The sequence below is a fragment of the Carassius gibelio genome, chromosome A11, assembly GCF_023724105.1.
Source record: "Carassius gibelio isolate Cgi1373 ecotype wild population from Czech Republic chromosome A11, carGib1.2-hapl.c, whole genome shotgun sequence".
Classification (NCBI taxonomy): domain Eukaryota; kingdom Metazoa; phylum Chordata; class Actinopteri; order Cypriniformes; family Cyprinidae; genus Carassius; species Carassius gibelio.
The window spans coordinates 19,259,374-19,285,034 of record NC_068381.1 but is presented as its reverse complement, the minus strand read 5'-3'; the positions used below and the strand labels follow the sequence as shown (position 1 = coordinate 19,285,034).

At 37.8% G+C, this 25,661-nt stretch overlaps 1 protein-coding gene across 4 annotated transcripts in view; it reads right to left on the bottom strand.

Annotated features, from left to right (window-relative positions):
• acap3b (ArfGAP with coiled-coil, ankyrin repeat and PH domains 3b) overlaps positions 1–25,661 on the bottom strand; it is a 65,609-nt gene that overhangs the window by 22,422 nt on the left and 17,526 nt on the right. For all 4 annotated transcript variants that reach the window (XR_008185952.1, XM_052610299.1, XM_052610300.1 and 1 more), the window contains exons 2-9: positions 12,176–12,233; positions 10,823–10,942; positions 10,671–10,724; positions 4,874–4,932; positions 4,577–4,760; positions 2,743–2,787; positions 2,565–2,660; positions 727–801 (exon numbers count right to left, since the gene is read on the bottom strand). Coding sequence is in view for 3 of the 4 variants with exons in the window: in XM_052610299.1 (XP_052466259.1) it covers positions 727–801; positions 2,565–2,660; positions 2,743–2,787; positions 4,577–4,760; positions 4,874–4,932; positions 10,671–10,724; positions 10,823–10,942; positions 12,176–12,233 (691 nt within the window). In the remaining variant the exon portion in view is untranslated. The remainder of the gene's footprint in view (positions 1–726; positions 802–2,564; positions 2,661–2,742; positions 2,788–4,576; positions 4,761–4,873; positions 4,933–10,670; positions 10,725–10,822; positions 10,943–12,175; positions 12,234–25,661) is intronic.

Sequence of the window (25,661 nt, the reverse complement as noted above, 5' to 3'; positions counted from 1 at the left end):
TTCATTTTAAACACACCGGGAAAAATAAAGATGCTTTTGTCCAGAAACTCCTTATCAATACTGGAATCTGAACAAAGACAAAGACTCAGGGTCACAGGGAGAAGTCAGACTGTTTCTGGCCCGGATCTGTTGGCAGTGAAGCCCTGCTGGCTTGCAATGTGCTAGCAGATGGACGTTAGAGAGCGTGTGTGTGTGTGTGTGTGTGTGTGTGTCTGACATCATCCTTTACTGAAATGGTGATGAAGCACTTTAAACAAACATACGACACAAATGGAGTTGAACATCTGTAGCTGAAGCACTAGCACATGAAGGAAGAGTGTTTCTTCTAGAACTGTTATCAAGTTCTGACACACTGGGGTTGAGCAGTAGCACAATATATCTAAACCTGACTGAAGAAATAATGTCACTCTCAACAGAAAACTACTTCCTTCCACTTTTTATTTTAGGGTTATTGTTTCAGTAGTCACATCTAGATCTGATGAACCAGATTCAGTTGAGGACCTGAGGTGGGAAGACCGTACGGGACACGGGTTTTGAGAGGAAACTTTCCATCTAATGGGTGATGTGAAATTAATTCCAGCCATCAAAGAAACAAAAGAACAGAGACCGTTAGGAAAAGAGGTGGAGAAAGAGACACAGCACAGAAGAGAGTGACAAGGTCAAAGGGGGAAGATGAAAGAAAAGATAGAGGAAGGAGACGGGAATGGACACAGATGATGTTCTCACTCTTTGCTGTATGGTGGCGTGTTTGTGCTCCATCTCTCGCTTCTCCATCGCTGAGTCTATGACCAGCTGATCCAGCTGAAACACAAGGACAATCAACTTTGTTAAAGTTGTCAATAAAGCAAAGATTATTGGAATACGTTTACAAGAAAATACTATTTCAGTCTTTCTATTTCAAAGAGTCATGATTCATTCAATGTGTTATTTGCCGTTTTACTAGCAGTTTCTGTGTGATTTTATTTTTCAACTCAATATTTTTTTTATTATATATAGACTATTTTTTCGTTATATTTATATTATGTAGATTTTTTTCCCAAAAGGACTGATTTTATTCTCCATTAGATCAGCCATTTGTGTTTGAACAGGTGTACCTAATAAAGTGGCCTGTGAGTGTGTGTATGTAAAGTGTTTAGGTATTTTGTGATATTGATAGAGATGATTTTGGTTTGTTTAAACCTCCGATAACTGAAGTGCAGAACAAATTTATTTTTTTTGACATCAAGAAGTAAATGCTTGTTTTAAAAGACTATACGTATTTATTATAATAATTATTTACATTGTATTTGTAATTATAAATTATATTTATTATTTACTATCATTGTTGTTAATTTTATAATAATAATAATAATCCAAAATACAAATAATTTGCTTTTGTAAATACCATTATTGAGTCCTGTTCTTTAGAGACTCACTATTAAAACATTTATTAATTGACCTTATATTAAAGAACACAATAAGTTAAAAAGTGTGAATACAGATGAAAATAATGGTCAAAAGTCAATGGTCTTTCTCTATTAAAGACAGCATGAAACCTCATTAGCAACACATTTAGCTTTGATGACGTGGTATGGCACAACAATATATACTAGCGCGCAATTCTTATTCATTATTATATATTATCTTAAAATATTTAGTATTGTATTATATTACATTATAATGGTGCTGATTACATGAGCAAAAATGCTGAGCGGGTTATTAATAAAACATACAGTAAGACTTTAAAATTTTTTTTAAAGAAGTGTCTTATACTCATCAAGACATATATTTGATCCAAAATACAGTAAAAAACTGTAATTTTGCTAAATGTTATTACAGTTTAAAAAACTTGGTTTATATTTTAATATTCTTTAAAAAATAATTTATTTCTGTGATGCAAAGCTGAATTTCCATCAGCCATCACTCCAGTATAAAGCGTCACATGATCTTTAAGAAATCATTCTAATATGCTGATTTATTATTAGAATTATTAATGTTGGCAATTTTTTCTTTTTTTTTGGAAACTGCAAAACTTTTTTTTCAGGATTCTTTGATGAAGAACAATATAAATATTTGCTATCACTTCTTAACAATTTAACATCCTTGCTGAATAAAAGTTTTAATTTCTTTAAAAAAAAATAAAAGATAAAAAATTACTGACCCCAAACTTTTGAACTGTAGTGTATATTGTAAGAAAATTCCTATTTTAAATAAATGCTCTTCTTTTTAACTTTTTATTCAAAAAAGTATTACAGGTTCCTAAAAAAAACATGAAGTCTCCAGCACTGATAATAAATCGGCATATTAGAATGATTTCTGCAGGATCATGTGACACTGAAGACTGGAGTAATTGAGGTGAACTTTATTTTCAGTTTTTCTTCAAGCCTGTCTCAGACAGATGGACTGTCCCTGTCAACCTCAAGGATAGACATCATCCCTCATGTTCAGTCATTAGGCCTGTGTTCATGTGGAGCCTGGGGCTCGTCAGCACATGTCCTGCATTAGACGCAGGTGTCGAGGGCACTAATGAGCGCCAGGTAATGAGAGGCTGATCCTGGAGAAGCAGATGTGTATGTGGATCTCACCTCAGCAGCCAGCTTCTTCATGTAGGGGTCGACCTCGTCTAAGATGTTGAAGCCCTGCTGGAAGAGACTGTACTGAGCCTGCATGAACGACAGCATCTGTGGAGGAGAGGAAGAGATCAATACAGAAAACTACACTGGAGGAGAACGCTGCTTCATCATGGCATAGCAACCCACTCACCGAATCCAAAATTTCAAATTTCTTTTTGGCCTGAAGAACATTGATCTGAGAAAGATATCAAGAGAAAAGCACATTAGTCAATAGTAGGTGCTTTTAACAAAGTTTCCTGAGATTCAAACCTACAACCTTTGGTTACTTGCCAACTAAGCCATTTCAGCTATTTCAGCGGTAAGCTTATGACACAAAGATCACACATGACCCTGCTCCACACAGTGGTTATTACACTACAGCCGTGTCCTTAGCCATTAACATTAACTATTTAACAGCTTCATAAAACTTCATAAAATTATTTCTGATATTAAGCTTGTGACACAATGTAATGGCTACTGGCTATGTCTCTATATAACAAATGAAAAGCACACCATTTTGAACTTGGTTTTTACCAAAACAGCCTTGAGTCACTTAACCAAAATAGCATAGCCACTACAGCAATCTTCCCAACTTAACCGACTTCTCTGAAAACAGAACATTAATGGTCACTAAAATGGGGAAAAATCATAAAATCACAGCCCTCACAGGATATGAGGGATACAAGGGCCGGAGAGTACAAAAAGAGGCGTTCACGTTATACTGTGAAATGACAGCTAAAGATGGGAAGAGGAGCAGTCAGGTCCGATCCGTCAGGTCACGCCCACCAATTCTATGACGAATTGTAGTATAAATGGTGCGAGTAAGTGCATTCACACTGAAGAAGTGCACTTTAAATACCTGGATGATGCACATAACCAAAAAAACAAAGTGTGGCATGTTGGACACTTCATGCACTCAACTGGCACAGCTTTAATCACGTAGTGGGGGGGCGGGGCTATCAGACTCAGATTAAGGGGCCGTTTACGCGACAGCGTTTTCAGCCAAAATCATTTTGACTGTTCATTTACATGACAACAGCGTTTTGGGGACTGAAAACGCATAGTTTTGAAAACACCTCTGTTATCGTTTCTGTTTAAACACCCAATACAGGAACCTTTGAAAATGGTAACGTCATTCGTGTGTGTAGTAAGTGTTAGGTATGTAGACATTTGCAGAACGTGTTGATTTTAAAGGCAAGTGCGAACAAACATACACAACAATGGCGGAGTACATGGTACTGTTGTTGCCGCTCAAGAGTTTGCTAACGTTTCTTCAGCAAAGTGTGGATTTACTTCACCAATATTACAACCAACAGCGGAGACGCATCATATAATCGTCACTTCCCTACAGGTGCTGTTTACTAACAAGGTGACAGCGCCAACTACTGGCCTGGCATACGCAATAAACCATTTTTGGATGTTTGCGTGAATTACGTGTAAATGCAAATTTTTTTGACTACAACGTTGTTGTGTAAAAGTAGCTTAGGAATGACAAAATAAACCATATAATTCAGAAACTACATTGAGGAATACATAGTTCATAAGTACACAGTGTATGAGTGCATAGTGTATAGTGCGTAATTTGGGACACAGCTGATGGAAGTCAGTGGGGTCCAAAACACACCAAAACTGGGAACGATATGAGGGTGATTAAATGATGACAATATTTATTTTTGGGTGAACGGTCTCTTTAAAATGTCCTTGATTTCATTTCTGAGATTTTCCACATTTTATTTGAAATGTCCTTTTTTTGACTTCTATAATCCAAAAATGATTTTTTATTTGTGTTTTTTTTGGAAGAAATTTTTAAGATATTTTGAATACAGTTGATATTTTTGCCATAGTATGGAAGCCTATGGGGACCATCAACTATTTGGTTGCCAACTTTCGTCAAAATATCTTCTTTTATGTTTAAACTTAAGGTTGAGTAAATGATGACAGAATGTACATTTTTGGGTGGACTATCACTTTTATTATTGAAATACCTGCAACACATAGTCCAGGGCGAGGTGTCGGAAGCACTTTCGGGTCGTGATGAGGGCGCTGGTGGCCTCCTCCACCTCATGAGGTTTGTTACGAGGCGCCTGTGCGTTCTTCACCTGGGCGATCTCCATATCCTCCCGCACCTTATCAAACTGCTTCTTCGTCTCTTTAAACTTTCGAACATCCCTGTGTATTGTCACATACAGACACATATTGCAGAGCAAGACGAGCACATCACAGAGTGCAGGGAAATGGGAGAAAACAGAAACTAGTGCAGGAGAAAGAATAAAAAGACTCACTCCTTCACAAAATTGTGCAACTGTTGCTTTACGGATCTCTGTGCCTGGTCAAACAGGATCTGTAAAAGATACGACAGGAAAACAAATGTATCAGCATCAAACAGAAAAATACTGAGTTGGCAGGATAGGATTTGCATAAAACAGGGGGCAATGGAAACAGGTGGTCAAAGATGTTTTCTGACTTGTTACAATAGGTGTCCTTTGTGAGCAAATCTTTTAAGTGAACAAACTGTCCATTCATTCTTACTCACTGCTTTGACTCAAATTGTACACAAACTCCTCTCCCTTTTAAAGCATGTGACCAGTATACCTCCTTTGCTGAATGAGATTTAAAAACGTCTCTTAAAAAAAAAAAAAATCAACAGGGACACATAACTGGTCGACAAATTTAAAATCATTCAGTTGTTCAGTTCAGCATGTGATCTTGTTCACGATTCAGTCTTGTGAACAATTCAATGACTCTGAAACATGGGAAGTCGTGGCCTAATGGTTAGAGGGTTGGACTCCCAATCGAAGGGTTGTGAGTTCTAGTCCCGGGCCGGCAGGAATTGTGGGTGGGGGGAGTGTATGAACAGCTCTCTCTCCCCCTTCAATACCATGACTTAGGTGCCCTTGAGCAAGGCATCGAACCCCCAACTGCTCCCCGGGTGCCGCAGCATAAATGGCTGCCCACTGCTCCGGGTGTGTGTGTGTGTGTGTGTGTGTGTGTGTGTGTGTGTGTGTGTGTGTGTGTGTGTGTGTGTGTGTGTGTGTGTGTGTGTGTGTGTGTGTGTGTGTGTGTGTGTTTTCACTGCTCTGTGTGTGTGCATTTCGGATGGGTTAAATGCAGAGCACAAATTCTGATTATGACCTTCACCTTCACCTTAATACTAAAAGACACTCGCTTGCAAAGCAATGCATATTGCAGGACAAATTGAACAAATCTAATGCTGAATTTTTAGTAAATTTAGTAAATTCAAAAGACTCAAGTCACTGGGATGAATGAAAATTGACAGCACTGTACATATACTATACTGTTCAAATGTTTGGGGTCAGTAAGGTTTTTTTCTTAAAATTTGTAGTTTTATTCAGCAATGACACATTAAAAACTGATTAAGCTTTTCTTCTGAACTTTCAATTAATGAAACGGTTTCCACAAAAATATGAAGCAGCACTGTTTTCAACATTGATAATGATCAGAAATGTTTCATATTAGAATAATTTAAAATGGATAATGACTGAAGACCGGAGAAATGATGCTGAAAATTCAGATTTGCCATCACAGGAATAAATTAAAGCTTTTTCTTTTATTGTAGTAATATTTCACAATATTAGTATGTTTGATCAGTGAATGCACTACAGCTTATTTTGTATAGAGATTGCTGTAGCAATCCTTTTCATTTATTGAAGATATTAAAATAAATTAAAAAAATGTAAACAAGTGTACAAATGATGCTTGATTAATGCCAAAATAAAAATAAAAAATACTATATATATTTTTATATATATATATATATATCTCCCCTAGAGGAAGACCACTTTGTGTGTACCACTTTAGTAGCACACCCAAAGGCTTTGAAACATAAGACCAGTCTGGGTGTAGCTGAATATTGAGGGTGAACTTCTCTCAAACCACCAGCAGATGACAGAGCAGTAGCAGGTCTGTGTCTGTTAACCCAAAACACCGCACCAGCACCCCAGACCCATCTCAAACTCTCTCATGGTCGGTGTTGATGGGCGACTGCAGGTCAAAGGTTACATAGGTCACAGACACATCACACAGGGTGGGTGTTGGGAAACAGTGGCATCATCCATGTCACGACAGGCAAACAAACACAGCTCATAGACTCAAGGCAAGCCCTGGTGGTCGTGCGAGTGAGGAAGGTTGTAAGAATGAAGGCATGTCAGCGCCGGGGTCATACATGATGTCAGCAGAACGAGACTAGAGGAAAAGCTTTACGCTGCAATCAACAAACGCAGCAGCTCCACAGCAATGCTAGTTTCCATGACAGAGTTGGAAATAAATATTTTCGAACTTAGTAGAAAAATTGAATATCCTAGTTAAAAAGATAAAAAAATTAGTTTTAAAGTTAGTTTGTTTTACTTTGTTCTAAAAGTCCATCATTGAAAGGAACACCTACTGTAAACGAAAAAAGGCTGAAGAGAAAAGCGAACAGTCCCATTCAAATGTTCCAAACTGTCATGAGGAACATCAGACGGTAACCTCCTTTTCTTTGGAGCGCTGATGGAAGTGACACGCTTTGGAGGAAGACGGCATGTTCAGCACTTGGCTGCGAGCTGCAGGAATGGTCTGCATGTGACTCTGAACTGCCTGCTCAGCTTTTGACTTCCTGTGTAAAAAAAATAAAATAAAAAGTTCCATACGAGACCACTTTACAGAACCCGGCTGCCAAATGGCTGGGCCGTTCATGAACTGTATACTTAAACTAGTTTAATTCAAAAAATGTGTTGCAGAAAGCATGCTGAGACATTACAGGAAGAGAACAAGATCAATAACGCCGGTCAAAGGGTTTTGTGTTGCTTTCAAGCGGAAAGAAATTAAACTGGGTTTCAGTTGTGGTAAAGCAAAAAATGAAAATCTTGAAACGATTAAAGAGTATTAGCCGATTCTTACTTCTGGAAATGTGCATGTTACATAATGCAACAATAATAGCGCTCTGGAGATTTTAGCAGGAGGTAAAATGCTAAGTTGATGTGCTCAAAGGGAACTAGGAACTGCAGTGAATGTTGCATGACAGCTAGAACTTCAACTTGCAAGGTTGGGGGTTTGATTCCCCGGGAACACATGATAGGTCAAAATTGATTGCCTGAATGCACTGTAAGTCGCTTTGCATAAAAGAGTCTGCTAAATGCATAAATTTATAATTTAAAAATGTATAAGTCAACTACAGTCTTCAGCTGCACTAAGCCACAGTGACAGTAGTATTTTGAAAATGATATGGGTTTTCTCCTGCATCATTGCCGTTTGCTGGTTGATGCATTCTGGGATACCTGGCTGGCTTAAGTCCACACACATGCACCTCACGATTCATCCTTGACAAAAGGGACGAAGCAAGAACAAGAGCAATCTGATCTATACTTGGCCATTTATGTACTTTGAACTTTAGCCAGCAACTGATAAAGTTTCACAGATGCACAAAAACAGAAAAGAATGCACATAGAGAAACAGCTCTAATGATGAAATATAACATTTAAAAGCATTTTTTTTTAATTCATATCTCACACATGCAAATCTGTCTCTCATTCCATTCCCTACACTCTCAGAAAAAAAGGTACAAAAGCAGTCACTGGTGCATTATCTTTTCAAAAGGAACACCTTTGTACCTAAAGAATCCATATTGGTACCTTAAATATACATATAAGCACCTAAAGTGTACATATTAGTATCTAAAAGGTACAAAAGTGTACCTTTTGAAAAGGTACCGCCCGTGACAGCTTTTGTACCTTTCTGCTTTTGTACCTAATTTTGTGAATCAGTGACACTGAATTCAGAAACACTGAAATATGGAATATCCCAATTTTACTTGGCGTCAGAAAAAACTAAAATCTATATTTACAGGACATGAACCTACTGCATAGACAGTGACATTGATGTCATTGGTGACAAACTTGGTGCAATGCGTCTTGAGGCACAGAGTCTGATGTGTGCATATTCAAAAAGTGGCTAGCAAAGATAAATCTACCCAGAAATTAATCTTATATCAATGTAGAAGTTGTCAGGCATTCAATATAAAACAGCTTCTGCAGGTATGACACCTTTCCTGTTCTCACCTTTATAACAGAAGTGAAAAACGTTCTCTCATCACTCATTCCCTCATTTCTGTGGCCTCTTTTTACACTCCTCACTGCCAAACACATAACATCAGTAATTACACTCAGTGGGGAGGTAGTAAGGTGTCACTTTGACAGGTTCGTTCAATTTAAGACTGCCTGGATTCCAACAACTCAATAAACTGTAAAAAATGGACTGCCTGATCAAAAGACACTCAGGCTTTCATTCAATTACTGTAAATACGATAGATTTACACCTTGTTATCGTGCTACAAGAGCACCAAACGAATCTTCAATCCTGCATTGTCACTGTGACAAAAGTAGAAAAATGGCAAAAAACTACATTAACATGCTATTAGTATTGGTCTGCAGCATATGACTATTAGATTAAGTATAACAGACAAAAAACGCAAAGTGTCAATGAATTTTCATTAAAAAATATAAATCAATCAATCTGCCCAAGACAATCTAAACACATTGATTCCCAGCGTCCAGGGACTTGGCAGCGATGGGCGTCCTGGATTCATGAGGCAGGCAGATTAGATCCAGAGTAAAATGGCCAGGCTTCAGATTTATAGAGTGGCAGGTTAACCAGAGAAAAACAGGAGAGGACAGGAACAAGATGAACTGAAATGAATTAATGTTTTTTCCTCAGACAGACAGCTGTGTAAGAATGTGTGTAACAATCAAGAAGCAGCGTTGCTATTGTTAACTAAAACGGTTGAGTATTAAAAATCGTTTTCGTTGCTTTGTTGAAGCTGAAATAAAACACAAATAAAATACAAATACAAATATTAGATGAAAAATTTAAGTGAGGCACGACGAAAGATGCGGCTGAAAACTTCCCGACAGTAAACTGCTGCTGCGTTCTATTTATGACGTACTGACACAAATTGCAAATGATTTGAATGCTTTGTCGCGTTCGGTGTAGACATGGTGTAATAAAGGCAGGAATCTCTGTGTCTGTCTGTTTTTTAGTATTTTTATTATGTCGAGAACCGTTCATCCGATCGACTTCACGTGTGGCCGTGTGTTGCTGCGGACCCAAGAGAGTGCAGTGTCACATTTTGGCGCAATATGGACACGCGACACGTTCCGAATGAATAAACTTTTAATAAACTACACAACAGCGTGAACCAGAAGGATCAGTGCTTGTATGCTCAGAGAACGGAGAATATCTCAAGAATAAACCGTCTGATTATCCATAAAAGCAGCGAGAATGTCAAAGAAACTAAAGGAACTGTCGAACTTTCTGTTCAAATGCTGCTGATGCTACAAGCAGGAAGGGATCAGCAGTCTTTGGCTGACAACTAATAAGCCACAAGTCCTTTATTCCACAGTCCTGGTATTTCCTCTTTCTTTAAAAGTGAAGGTGGCTGTGGTAACAGGAGACTTGTTGAGCTTTGCACACTGATTGCCACTCTGTCTCTGTTTCCAATTACTTGTCCTCAAGAACAGGAAAACACCCCGAAACTCATGCACGATGACGTACTCAGTCTCAGATTAACCAATATATGTGATTAGTCACCCACTAGAAAGAATGGTTTCACAAGTACAAACCACTTTACATTGATCTGTGGTGCTCATGAGACGAACGCAAGTTCGAATCCAGCATGCAACATTTCCGATTCCCATTTCACCTGTAGTTCCTAAACATTTCCTGTCCGAGTTATACTTCTCAATAAAAGTGGCAGAAAGGTCAAACATTTAAAACTCAACACAGGCCTGTGCACTTTTATGATTCTGCAAATGGCTTTTGGGTGGCATGTGAAAAAAAAGAAATATATATCAACCACATATGATGTGAAACACCCCATGTAACGAGATCCATGTTCTCCGGATTGAGTTACGCCCAATGGCACACGTAATATGGTTTCACAATAAAAACACCCATGAGAGAACTACAGGCCTCGCCAGGTTATGATAACACATGATGAATCATTATGGCCTCTGACTGAATTGTGTGCATGTGTTGGTTATGGGATATGTGGCCATGCAGAGTGAGTCTGGGGAAAACATGTCTTACCATGTGATAGTTGACAATTTCCTGAAGGCTCCCGCCACATTTTTCAAGACATTCCTGAAATGAAACAAATAATCGAAAAATCAACACAGCTCATGAAAGTCTTCCTATTACCAGAGTCATTTGCAAAGTAAAAACCTTTCTGGGAAACTTACTGAGATCATCTCCTCTTTTTTGCAGTGGTGAGACAAGTCTCGAATCCCGTTGATGAAGAGTTTATTGGCACTGATGTACGCACGACCTGCTTCGATCATACCGCTGCATAGCTTCACCAACTGATGGACAGAAATACGATAATCACCAACAAACAAATGCTGGACGGGACATGAGTTTATAAATTGAAGGCATTGTGATTATTGGGCTTTTGATGAGAGAACAGGATTGCTTTACAGGGATCAAATAAAACCATTTATACATCCGTACATTAAAGGGATACTAGACCCAAAAATGAACATTTTGTCATTAATCACCTACTCCCATGTTATCAGTAAAAGCTTTGTTCCTTTTCAGAACACAATTTAAGATATTTTGGATGAAAACCAGGAGGCTTGTGACTGTCCCATAGACTGCCAAGTAAGTTACACTGTCAGGTAGTGGTCGACCGACATATTGCCAAGGCCGATATATCGGCTGATATTTAGCATTTTTCAAATATCGGCACCGGTTGCTAAGTTTTTCTGCCTAGCCAATGTGTTAGAGGCTTTTATTTTGACAGGATGCCAGAATTTAATTCTGGCAGTGCCTGAGCGCACACAGTGCTCAAACTTTCTCTTCTTGTTCGTCGTTGTCGTTAACAGTTCTGTCTAATATGGATAGAAGTTTGTCTAATAATCAGATAGAACAGTTAAACAAAGGAATTAATGTATACAGAAAGTATTATAACGATTGCTTTTGTTGTGCTTTATTCTTTGCGAAAGCTAGCATGCTAAAAGCTACTTTAAAAAGAACTATCATTATTTTAGCCATAAAAGCAGCACTTTTGTTATAAATTCAAGGTCTTCGAAAATAAATTTCAAGAATATTGATATGGTAGCTTAGACAATGAAAGCTTACTTAGCCTGTTTATTTGTTGAATGTCTGTCAAGACATTCAGTTTGCGCTACCCTTTAAAACTCTGGTGTATGAACGCACACAGGCATCTTGGCCTTGCTTTTATTTGATCATCTCACACTTATTTCATGCTTATTAAATGTCCATGGTTTTTCTTATTGCAATGAGCCTGCAATAATGAGCAGACGTTTCCCTTGTATGTAGGTTTGGAAGCTTCTGTTAACACGCTGTATCATGACTGCAGTTCCCTGATGCAAATGTTCAGCTTTCTAGTGCTAAATGGATTCCTCTTTCAATTTCCCTTAGTCCTGTACGGCGTACGAGCTGGGATTTAGCTCAGCGCACATTTGTTATGCTGTTTTATCCAGGCGCTAATGCGCTGGTGCTTAGTTAGCGGAGCACGAAGGCCTTAAAACCTACATCTCAATTAAATGAGGCAAAGAAGTGGTTATTCATACCTTATCTAACTTGGCTTCGATTTCCACAACATCCGTCTCAACTTCATCGATATTCGCCCTGCAGAGACATAAGAAAACACATTATTCAATAGATAACAGATATATCATTGCTGATGAAGGACAAACAAAAACCTTCAAATTTGGGGATTATTTATGTATGTATTATTTCATTTACATTATACCGATATTGTGAATTATTAGTCCATAAATATCAACGTCGAAGGAGTCACAATGATATTTTTCAAATTAAACCATAAAAAGACATTAATGAAGTTGTTTGTAATGAATTTCACAATTTTTTTTTACCAAAAAAAAAAAAAAAAATGCAAAACCTGTGCTAATCGAAAGGACACACTGATGAAAAAGACTAAATCCAATATTTGTTAATAATATGACATAAGAAATTTATAAGAGATATTTTGTAGGCCGGTCATTTTTGACCAGGAGCACCAAAAGGGTTTAAAAAAAAAAAAAAAAAAAAAAAAAAAAAAAAAATCAGTAGTGTTAGAAAAGGTGTTTTCAATTGATTATGTATTTTTAATGCAAGGACAAAAAATAAGTCATGTCACTGAACCAGGAACGTTGCCTTAGCAAACACTAGCAACTGTCTGCCCTCAGTCATCCTCTATAGTGTGTGTGTAGATGTGCACTCAGGTTTGATGGAGGCTTTTAAGCCTTATTTAGTGGATATGGCTGACTGCACAGGGATGCGTCTCTTATTATACTATCACCCCTTTAACTTCAATGACCTGCAGTTGATCCCAGAGCTTTGCAGCCAATATAGATTGACAAAAGAAAGACAGTATCAATTTACGTCTTCTCACATTCACTCGTGCTCTGTGATTAGGTTACACCTTTATGAACATCAATTTCATAAACACATAAAAGCCTTCTTAATCCAGTTCAGATTCCAGCTAAAAGCTATTGCTCTTAGTCAGCTCGCCACAGTTGGTGCATATCTGAAGAAACACTGAGGTTTTCCCTCCACCGCTCATCCTCCCACACAGCACGCTGTTACTGAGATCTGTCACATTAGCTAACTCAAGCAGGGCCGCGAGGAGTCCAGGCATGAAGCATGTGTGTGTCTCTGTATGCAGCCTAGCACATTTATCAACTATATATCACATAGTAATCTTTATAGTATAGTAAACATCAGAGTACCATACTATGTGCAAGAGAAACAGCAAGTATACACAGAAACCAAGGCAGGGAACAAAGGAGAACACAACAGACCATAAACTGACAGACAAATCACAAGAGAAACACTGCTATATACACAGCTGAACCAATGAACTAATGAGTAACCAACCATCGTAACTAACAAGGAGATGGGAGTGGTCCTTGGCAACAAACAAGAGGACCAAGCAGCAGAGATGTGAAGAGAACAAGGCATCAATAAAACAGAACTAGTACAAACTAAAAGTTCAAGATACAGACACAGGGAATATATGACAAGTATTACCATCACTGTAATACTATACTACTTTTTTTGGAATGAAATTCACCCCATTTTCAGTTAAAAACTATTCCAAGACTGGCAAATTGAAACTCAGAATCAGGAGTTTGTATATTTAAATCTTAAAAATGAGGATCTGTTGGGAAGTATGAACAAAACACCTGGATAGTCAAACCACATGACCATTTTGATGCTCTGATTAAAATTTCAGTAAATGTTGCTTTACTATTACACTATTTGTACAACAACACAACTCAAAAATTTGCTTTGCTAAGCCACATTTAAAGCTGTTCACAGGAATTCTACTGCAACAGTCAGGTTCTGGAAGTGAAAATCCCCCCGAAACCTTTGAAAACATACCTGCTGTGAGGAATGAGGTTGGTAATAAAGGGTATGTGCTTTTTTTTATAATCATGTTTAATGCAAAATCTAGGCCTCTAAAACTAGATCTCTGCTAGAAGCTCTACTCTTTTTCTATTCTATCCCTTTTATTTTTATTTATAATAATCACAAAAAAACCTTGCTACGTGTACTGCGTTAAGCTAACTGAGACTTGTTATAGCACTTGTGTTTCATTTCTTGCGTTTATTTTGAGTGCTTTTATTGTCCTCAATTGGATAAAAGCGTCTGATAAATTACTAAATGTAAATGTAATGCTGAAAAGCCACATTACTCATGATTCTGCAAAAAATTAAAAAAATTCCACCAATCAGAGAATCCCAAAAAGCTAATTGCGACAAAAGAACACTTCAGCATCCATCCATTCCATTGAAGCACTGGGAATTACGTAATCGAGCCAGTTTCTCTATGTAATATCAACCACCCATATATATCTAGATATGCCTCTTTTGGGTAATTTGTTTATCTTCAGCTTTGGAAGACACTGTCAGATTGTGTTTCCTGGAAAACTTGTTGCCAGCCTCTATAATCTTTTATGCCATCTCTAGCCACGTGAGAGTTCCTGTCCCTAATGCACACCCGGCCTCCCGGGGCCACTCAACCATCAATCCAAAATGCAACCACATGATGAACAAACACTTAAAAACCAAAGGACCACAGACAGAAAAATCAGTTGTCATGGCAACCCCCTAAGTGGGGCACAGAGGTCGCAGTGGGGGGCTTCTGCTCTGCTTGTGTATAGATGCTAATAACATATTGTTATGGAGTCGTGAGCAATCAATACTCCACAGACCTACATACACACATAGACACCTCTGTCATCTCCGCTGCAGTCACTGGCCATCTGGGACAGACTGTTGAGCAGCTTTAAATCATGTTATACACTTCAATGCGGCAGCTATATAGATGGAGAGGAAACAACTAACAGTAAAGGTCAACTGCAACTGGCTCAGACCAGTTCTGGAATGGACTGACATCTGTGACATGTAAATGTTTTGTTTCTGCTGAGGAAATTATCTGGGTCAATGACATGACCTGTGTTGTTTATTAAATGCATTTACAAAATGTAATTCTTATGTACAATAACTTATGCCGCATTCCAGGCAACCCGTAACCCGTGTTTTTCCAACCTTAAACCCGTGAAAGTGCACCTGAACTGAAGTCCCGTGACTTCTCACCCGTGAACTCATTCTAGCTCGAGTTCTAACGTCACACGCGAAACACGCGAAACAACAATGGCAGCCCCTGCGAATAATATAGCCTACGGATGCAGTGTTTATGCAAGTGGGAAGTTGAATAGTACGTTGAATAGATTTTAGGACAATGTAACGTTGCAATAAAATGTATAATCTAGCTACAATTCCTTGCGCTCAGGAAGTTTGGTGTGACTTGCCTGGAATGGTACGAAGTCGTTATTCGTGATTTGAAATCGTGACTTACGGACTCAAAAACCTGCCTGGAACTCAGCATTAAATACAAGTCTTCTGCGAAGCATTCTGTCAAGCATTAGGGTGCTACTGTCCTATATGGCCTTAAGGGACATAGTAAAAAAAAAAAATATTTCAATGGTTTTGTATTCACTCACAAAAGTACCGCAGTCCCCCCCAAAACATTTTTGTTCACTTGTGAAGGAAATAATGAGCTGGGAGGAAAAACTACTTTGTGCAAACTCACAAATATAATAGTTTTGCAAGAGAATGCAAAGTTTTTCTGGGGACTGCAATAGTTTTGCAAGAGAACGAACATGTTTTGCAAGCGAGTGAATACAAAGTGTCGCAGAAAAACGTGAACGTTTTGCGAGTGAATGCAATAGTTTTGTGAGGAACGAAAACATTTTGCAAGAGAGCATGAATGTTTTGCAAGCAAACATAAAGCTTATCATAAAGGGGGGGGGGGGTTCGAATGCAAAAATTCCTCCGTATGACTTTGTCTTTGCAATTTATAACATCTGATAAAGTTAATCAATATCACACCAAAAGTGATTTTTTTCCCCCCAAATTTCAGCTCAATTTCAATTAATATTAAATTTATACAACAGTTCAATAAATAAGCAGTTAATATTAAATGTAGGGTAGGCGAATTCGAAAAGGCTAGCAATACTAAGCTAGCTTTGAAAGCATAAGATCCCACCCTCCCTGCAAAACACTCTCCAAAGCCACTCCCCCTTCAGAACACATGAACGCACACAGGCAGAGCAGAGTTTAACCAGTGACACGATTAGAGACAGCGCTGGTGGACGGTTGAATGCAGCACTGTCAGATCAATTCGTATCTCATTCTCTGGTACAAAGCGCATAATATTACAATACATTTATATTTATGTATTTAGCAGACGCTTTTATCCAAAGCGACTTACATTGCATTCAGGCTAACAATTTTTTCCTAACGTGTTCCCTGGGATACGAACCCCCAACCTTGCGCTTGGTAATGTAATGCTTTACCACTTGAGCTAAAGGAACACTATAATAACACTTTTCATTCTGGCTCGGTCTGCAATAGTGTAATGGAACACGCTGATAGCATATGTTTGCGTGAACAGGCTGTGTGGAGTATTGCAAATACATATACACTGGACAGGCAAGTAGGACAGCCTATCATTGCCACATTACATTTTATGGTTCTACGTCTTCCACAGATAATATAAATAAAACCATTTTAGTTCCTGTTTTTGTTCTATTTTGCCAGTGAAAATAGTTGGAAACAAAGCCACAGCAGAACGGTTTTGCACGAGATAGTGTTTAGTTCCTGAATGAATCATTCCTTTTGAGCGAATGAGTTGAATGAGTGATTCAAAGTTTTACCTCGTTTAGACATTCAAATGCTTTCTTCTGTAATGAATCCATTTGAACAAATCAGTTAAATGACTCAGTGGTTCACTCATGCGATTTTAATTTAATATTTTTTATATATTTTTAAATTTTTTCAAAATCATTTTAAATATCAGAAATCAATGTTTTTTTTTTTTTTTTTTTTAAACATCAGACGATTATTTATGCATTCGGAACTCATTGTTATTTTTGTTCAGTTTAATTTACTTATTTATTCTTGCGCTTTAAGTTTTTAATCTTATTTTTAAGGACAGGAAATAGTGAGAAGCAGAGAAGTGGGATTGGGAAGTGACCCATATCAGATTCAAACGCACACAAGTGTTCCAGACGTCTGTATGTGTGCACTACCCACCAGGACTAGTAAACATGTATTTTATTATAAATCTATATGTTTTTGTTTCAGGAAAACAACTAACAGTATAAAAGTGGACTTCAGAAAAACATGACTGTGTCTCACTCTCAATGCTGCCTACAGAAACAGTTTTAGGCCGGCGGAGTGATGTTTATCGCAGGTTCTGGGTCGCAGTATGATGCCATGATACCATGAGTCCCACGACGTCATAATATTAAAGTTTATGAGACAACATTCCTCATTTACAGGGACTGGAGAGCTTCAGAGCATCTGCTGGTGCACTGATCCAACACATCACCAATCTGTCATACTTTATGCATTATTAAATGTGATAATGTCGTCAATGACATTGCTTTAATTTATAACAGTCTTAAAAATCACAGAAATAATCAGTTATATCTTGGAAATGTTCATAAAGAAATCATTCATTTCATTTATTATGTAGGGTGTGTTCCAAAACCTCGCCGCCAAATACAAAATGTTTCACATCTATTTTTAATTTCCAATCCACTAGATCACAGAAGCACTAACTTAACGGTCAGTTGAGGGATTCTGGGTGGATGCTAGACTACAAGGTCACACCCAACCATCTTTGTATGCATGTATGTGTCGGTTCAGACGAGACGGGACACTTAACCCTGTGTTCTAACCACTATCTGGTCAGACAGATTGGCTCCGCCCCCATCTCTGGGATGTGCTTCGTTGACGCGAGTGAGCACCTTGACACTGATGGGATATGGTTTCATCTTAAGCTCGGCTGTGCAGCCTCCCACCCATCCAGCCGAAAGCTATTCTTAGCCCCACACAAGCATGTGTATGAGCGTGCATGTGCATAAGCATCACATGAATATACGCTCATAACTCTTCGCCTGACTTTTTAGATCAGCCCCTAGGTGAGACTGAGAGGCCTGGATTTTCCTTCATTAAAAGAGCACTGTGGCCAAACCCACCACGCTTTTTATACTGCATCTTTCAGCTTCAGGGTACAATGATCAAGAGGCCACAAGTTAACAAAACAAACACTGAGAACACTGGAAACTGCTGAATACGGATGGGTGTAACATATGGATAACATTTTAAAGATAACATAACATCACACCTAAATCCTTTTTATTTTTTAAAACTAATGTAATTTTTCCATGTTAAAATATATTCTTCCATTTTATTATAATGGTTGATTTTCTTGCAAAATGTAACGCTGAATATATATATATATATATATATATATATATATATATATATATATATATATATATATATATATATATATATATATAAAAGCCCAAATCAGTATAAAAATGGCTGATTTCATTAAACATAAAAATATTTTTCAAATGAATGCTGTTCTTTTGATCTTTGTATTAATCAAAGAATCCTAAAAAAAAAGAAAATCACAGTTTTCACAAAAATATGAAGCAGCATGACTGTTTTCAACATTGATAATAAGCAGAAATGTTTATTAAGCAGCAAATCATCATATTAGATTGATTTCTGAAGGATCATGTGACTGAAGACTGAAGAAATGTTGCTGAAAATGCAGCTTTGCCATCAAAGAAAAAAAAAGTGAAATTTAATATAAAAATGTTACATTTTTTTATTGCAACAATACTTCACAATATTACAGTTTTTGTTATATTTTAATCAAATATATGTTTTGGTGAGCACAAGAGAGAGACTGGTGGTGGATGAGATGACAATGTAAAGCGCTTTGAGTGCCTAGAAAAGCGCTATATAAATGTAAGGAATTATAAAATTATTATTATTATTATTAAGTTAAAATGATTAATTATTTAATCATTTATTTTTCATTTCATTAATTAGTACTACTTAAATGAATAACAGCAATAATAACTCTCTCTATATATAATTCAATAATAATAATAATAATAATAATAATAATAATAAGTAAAAATGGTGGCAGCAGTGGTTTATGACTGCTGGACTCAAACCTGATAAATAAAATCAAGTTCCCTTGACTATATTCAACATGTAAAGTGAGAACGGCAGCTCGTGTCCTTCTCTCTAGTGGACTGATGTCCTGTAGTTTCTCTTTGCTCATCCTCTATCTCACAGACTGTTAAACTGATGTGATGGAATTTGGAGGTTTTATGATTTCCTGAGAGAGAAACTGTAAACTTTACTTGCTGCTCCATTTGATGGCCAAGATTTTGGGGGAATAATACTTTTTTATGATAAAAATTTGACTGCTGCAAAAGGGCACTTTATCTTACATGTTGTTTGTCTTTCTTTAATGACTTCCCACAGTACTAACAGGCATTAACCACTTTAAATCTCTCTTTTATTCAGCTAAAATCAGAGAGACAGTTCTTTGTTTTGACTCTTGCCACAGTTTGAATGATCTTGCCTCTCACTGCCCATCACAAGCTGACTGTGAGTCATGTGACCTCTAAGAGCGTGAAACAGCCAAGCACAGCTGCAGTTCAGCTATAGATCCTCTATATATGAAGGATGCTCTCAGATGTGGGGAATTATAGAGACACCTGCGCGTCTACTAAAAATGCTACGCTGTCTTCGGAGTCCAAGCGCAGCTAAGCACATTCCCAGAGCTGCTTCCGCTCACAAAGCCTGGACTGTTAGCAAAGAAACTCAATAGGCCAACACAGGGGCTGTTTTCATCCGCTGAATGACTGGAGCCTTCAGGACCCACAGCAAACCGATCACTGAATATCAATCTGTGTCCACATGTATCCGCTATTTACAGGCTTTACTTTATAAGCAACCAAAACAACAAATGTGAGGCGCTTTATCTGGGAAACTGAAAGAACAGAGGGGCTTTTTTTTTCTTTTTGGAGACACAGACATATTTATTTGGTTCACACCAAGAGGGAAGACTGGCTGGTTCGGGTGCACAATGCCTTCAGCAAAATGTTGCATTTTGCATGTGTTCACATTCTTGATTCAACATTTGCTCTAAATTACCTAATCAAAATGATTTCAGAGGATGTTTCATTTACTGAACATGCTATTTTGAGGTAAACCGTTGAAATTTAAAGGGCAATGTATGCAATATGTGTCCAGACAGTTATACATTTTTTTATATATATATGGCATTGCTCCATTCTGAGCACAGCACAGTATATTCTCGGTTATCTAAAAACACATTTTGTGCCAAGTGTGACTGGTCATGACAGCTTGGCTTTGAGCGGTCCCTTATTCTGTTAGACCAATAGAGAATTATATTATTATAATTGTTAGAGAATGTATTTAAAAATAGGTTTCCAAGGACAGCATTAGGATCATTTAGGACGTTTTCAAGGAAATTTGGGTGTATTTCAATGAAAGCGAATGAGAAACATGTGGTGTTGTTTTCACTACTACTAGCCATAGCATGTGAAATAAACACAAATGAACGTCAGAAGGTTTGATGAAAGAAATGGTATCGCTCAAGGACAGATCCAATCGTAGAATAAAACAGCTTGTAAACAATGTCACAGAATATTACATTTACCTCACAAAATGGCTTGTTAGTTAGCTAGAAAAAAAATAACAACTGTAGACCAGGGCTGCACGATTCTGACAAAAATCCCTTGAAATTGTAATTGCGATTATTAATGATGATTAACATAATTTACATTGATGTTTATACCACTGTTTAATGCAACTGCATGCCTTATTTTTATATGAAAATAAAGAAGCTGAAAACAAGTGTTTTTCTATAGAATTAAGCCTCAAATGTCAACTGTACATCAGATTGGTTTCTTCTTTAAATTATATAAAAGTAAAAATATGAATGGTATTATAATGTTATACTCAAATTTTAATCATGGGAAAATCCCTTAAGATAACATGTAGAAAGAAAAAAATGCATCTTAAGCACGCAGAATAACATATTTGTTATTCACATAATTGTGCAGCCCTACTACAGAGATGAACATTTTGCTAAACATATTCACTATATTTTGAATAAACCTGTTAAAAAGAATGAACACAATTTCCAGGACTGATTTAGAGTTTTGACAAATAATCAATATCAAAATATATCGAAAAAAGAGCTTGTGAATTAGAATTGAATTGATACATTAAATCTTTCACAGTGTAAATACACAGTCCTAAAAATTAGTCCCACCAGAAACCACAACACTAAATTGGTGCATTACTTTGGTTCCAAACCTAACAAGCTGCATTGTCGTTTACCGTCTACATAGACAGCATGCTAACTGAAACCTCATAAACGATTGATTTGGAGTACCCTAAATAAGGCAATGTATAAGAAAACTTTCAAACAATTGATTGCAATAGAGTTTAGTGTTAGCATTTTGCTAAATGCTCTAATAAGCATAACACCACATGGCATTTCAGAACTTAGTAGTGCAACTGAAGCAAACAATCAATTATGTGTGGCAAGGCACTGTCAAAATGTCTCCAGGATAAAGTTGTAGAAAGGCACAAGTCCCAAAAAAAACGTTTACATTCTCATAGAGGTGCGCGATAAATATTGTATAATAATTAATGCGCATCTCATAAGTAAAGCCGGTTATCTAAACAGCTGTAAATTCCCTCAGGTGCGTGATTTCACATAGAGCAGCTGTAACTTCACAGAGCCGTTGACTAGCTTTGCAAATCTACGTTCATTATCATCGTTTATTTGCGCAGCTAGTCAGTTAACAACGGCTCTGTGTAGTAACAGCTGCTCTATGTGAAAACACGCACCTGATGGAATTTACCGCTAATTAGATACGGCTTTACAGACGAGATGCGCATTAATTATCGTACGATATTTATCGCGCACCCCTACATGCTCACTTATTCTGATAAATCTTCTTGAGATGAAAAAGCGGCATTCAGGTTTGTCATGCTCTTAACCCCCAGTTGAATGTAAAATGTTGTTTTTTGCAATATCTCCCTAATTTAAGACATTTTAAGTACATGTAAATTGGGTCCGTGAGTCACTCACAACACCATGATATTTGCTGCATCACATTAAGTATAAGATCAAGGACTCGGCGGGTGGCCATGTAGACTCATTAGCATTAACCTCCACACATCACTGCTGTTGGTTTGATCATCCTGGTACTACACCTCCCTCTAAATCAGAGAGCGGCACGGAGACATAATGACAAGGGTCTCACCCTCCACACCCAGAGAGAGCATTAGAGCCTCCCAGATCATACCGTCGTACGTCAACATGCTAACTGTAACATGAAGGTATGATCCCGTTTATCACCCCTTTAACTTGTCGCACTGGGAGAAGCACGTTAACAGCATTATAATGAATTTAAGATGGTGTAGAGGAAGAGTCTTCAGCTGCACTGGATGACAGGATCAGATGCCGCCCATCAGCTGTACAGCATCTGTTAGTGAGGGTGTGAAGCTGTCCTGTTTAATGGAGTGAGCTGTTCCCAATCCCCAAATCTTGGAACATGGGAAAATGGGCCAAAGGAGTTGGAGAAAATCCAGAGTTGAGAAGAAACGACAGTTGCCAGATGTTCCCATCCGTCTTGAGCAATATCTTCTGTAGTCCAAGGTCCATGAGAGTCACTGCTGTGAGAGTTATTACCCTAGTCCGCCTTGTGGATTGAGATCCAAACATCTCAACAGGAGAATGACCAGACGAGAAGGTGGCAGAACCATGAGGTCTTTTACCAAATAGATCCCTCAGGAGCAGGACTGTTTGCTTGAGAGACAGTTCAGAGAAAAACCAACCCAAGTGCAAAGACCTCATTTGTGGTGAGAGGAAAACAAGTACTAAAAGTGTCGGCCAGGCTAGGTTTACTTTGGCCTCAATCTTTCCTCTGCAAACTGCAGGGGAGCGAATGGCACCTTTTCCCTAAGTGAGCTAAAGACCTACGCACTACGCCAAGCATTAGGCAACGTTAAAACCGTTAAACATCTGCACAGAGTACACCATCAGATCTGAAGCAATAACACAGCATTCTTGTTCATACAGCACTATACTTGTACTGTTTTATGGCTCTCCATTCCTGTTCCTTAATGTTCAAATATTACATCAGTGTTTCCCTGCCTATACTAGTGTTGCATTCACAGTATGGGTTGAACAAATAAGCATCATGCTTGTTCAGTAAACATTTGTTTTCCTTCATACAATCACTTTAAAATATGTTGTAACATCAAGGTATATCATATCACACTACACACAAGTCAAATATAATGGGGTCAATTATAAATAAAAGTGTCTAAGAAACCTGGTTTCATATGGGAGAAGAAATGTTTCAATGTGATTAATGTATGGAGTATGGTGTGACTTTCTACATCATTTCCTTTATATTGGTTGCACCATATGACTTTATAGGTTGCACCACATGATTTTGATATGGCTGTAAAGCTTTGTCAGATAATAGTAAGCAATAATATTCCATTAATACTACGTATGTTTTTTTTGTTTATAACTTAATTTGGCACTTATAACCTGCTGTCATCCAGTGAGGAATTACAGAGCAGTGCCAAAGACTCAACTCATCACATCCTCTACTGATAATGGAGACTGTCACAACCTCATCTTCAGGGTGAATAATCAAGTTGCTCCTGTAATGGCTACTGCCTTCCATGGGAATCGCTTTTTAAGAGGATGTTGGGAAATGGTGTTTTTACTGGCTTGTTTGAGCAACCATGGTCTGGGAGTAAGTGAGAGCAAACTGAAAAAACCAGGCTTGTTTTCTGCCACTGAAAACATTAGCATGTCATGTATATCTGATGGAGCCCCAACTTCGGTAGAAGCTCTCTAGCCACATTAAACCCAATATGCAATCTTATTTTCAATTGCTTGCTTTAGTTCCGCTGATGTGGAGCACCACAAACCAATAATTACACCTGATCATAAGTCATAAATGTACTTTCAGTGCAATTTATGGGCCGTAACAATACGCACGACAGATCGACATGGCGTCAGAATGCATGGAAGTCTAAGAGTACTCAGGCCCACCCATGCAGCATGTTCACCAGCCAGATGATTCAAACCCAGGGCAGAACGACTGTGGCTTGATGTCTCTCCAGAAACCTCAAATATCTCAGAGAGGGAGACTAAAAAAAATCTAGAATCAAAAAAACCCTCTGCTCAAAGCAATCCAGTAGCGTACAGTCATTAACCACAGCGGTTACATTACCATAGAGCACACTGTTTGAAAAAAAGCACATCAACATTTCATAACCAAGCCAGATGCAGTACGGTTTTCCATCTGGGTGCAGAATTCCTTGGCATAGAGGATCAATTCTACAACAACCCTCCTTTTTTCAGGATTAGTACAAAGGGTCCAGAAACACGTTAACATCTAGAACAGGCTGCCAACTTTTCTTCGGGATAGTTAAAAGTATGACTTCTCATACTTTTTACAAGCTATAGGTCATGACAGATGACAAGTGGTCGATTACTTTGGTCAACTAGTTAATCAAAATTTTGTATGTGTATATTTTTAATGCCGATTTTAATTACAGTGTTTTAATTAGCATGCTCATGGGATGCTTTGTCATATACAGTAGCTTAGGCTATACAGTTTGTGTGGCGAATCTCTCTTGCAACAGCGGCATCATTAAACCCTTCACATTTAAACATCATTGCTATAGCAATTTTTGGTGGTTGCGTCACGTCTTATGTGAGTTCTTAACATCCTGCTGTTTTGAACAATTCAGAATGGCTGAGGAGATAAAAACATACAATTGAATAACTGAACATTTGCATAGTGTGTAGGCCAAGCAGATTAACCAAATTAAGTTTAGGCATGGGTTTTAGGCATTAAGTTAAGGCAGCCCATTGGCAATAGACGCAGCATTAGACGGACATCTCACAGGAAGTTCAGAGAGAGAAGTACTGGCCAGGGTGTAATTTTTCGGACTGGACAGTGCCAGGACTCTGGAGCGAGAAACTAATTCTCTTAGCGGGGTGTTGTGTTTGGCACGGGGACCCAGAGCAAACGGATAAGCCTTGACACATTGCTCCTTGCAGGGAAGGCTGCCCCGAGAGGAAGCAATATTTAGCACTGTCCAACAGACTCAACGAGACCGTGAGAGAAGCCATCTAGATGGAGAACGTCCAGTATGGGCTTTTCAAACATTTTAAAACCCTTTTTATAACCTGAAATCTGGCTTGTACAACACAAAGAAAATGACAAATAAATCAGTCTCTAGTATATTGTAATTTAAACTCACTCAATAGTTTTATATTGTATGATTGTTGCTGATTTGATCATAAAAGTGGCCGTTCAGCACCGTCCCTAGAATTTTTTATTTCAAATAAAAGGTTCTAATGTTGCGCTTCATCTCAGAACTGGATGGTTTGGTTAAAGACTTAAAATTCTTTATTAAAATAATGTTTTTTAATATCTGAGGAGAACATTAATTGGAAATATACACGTCACTTGACAAAATTAATAAGTACTCACTATCGCTCATCCTAGCGATTCCATATTAACTTTTCACAGATGAATCAAATTTTTAGCGTATATTTACATTTTAATAATAACAGCAAATCTACTACATT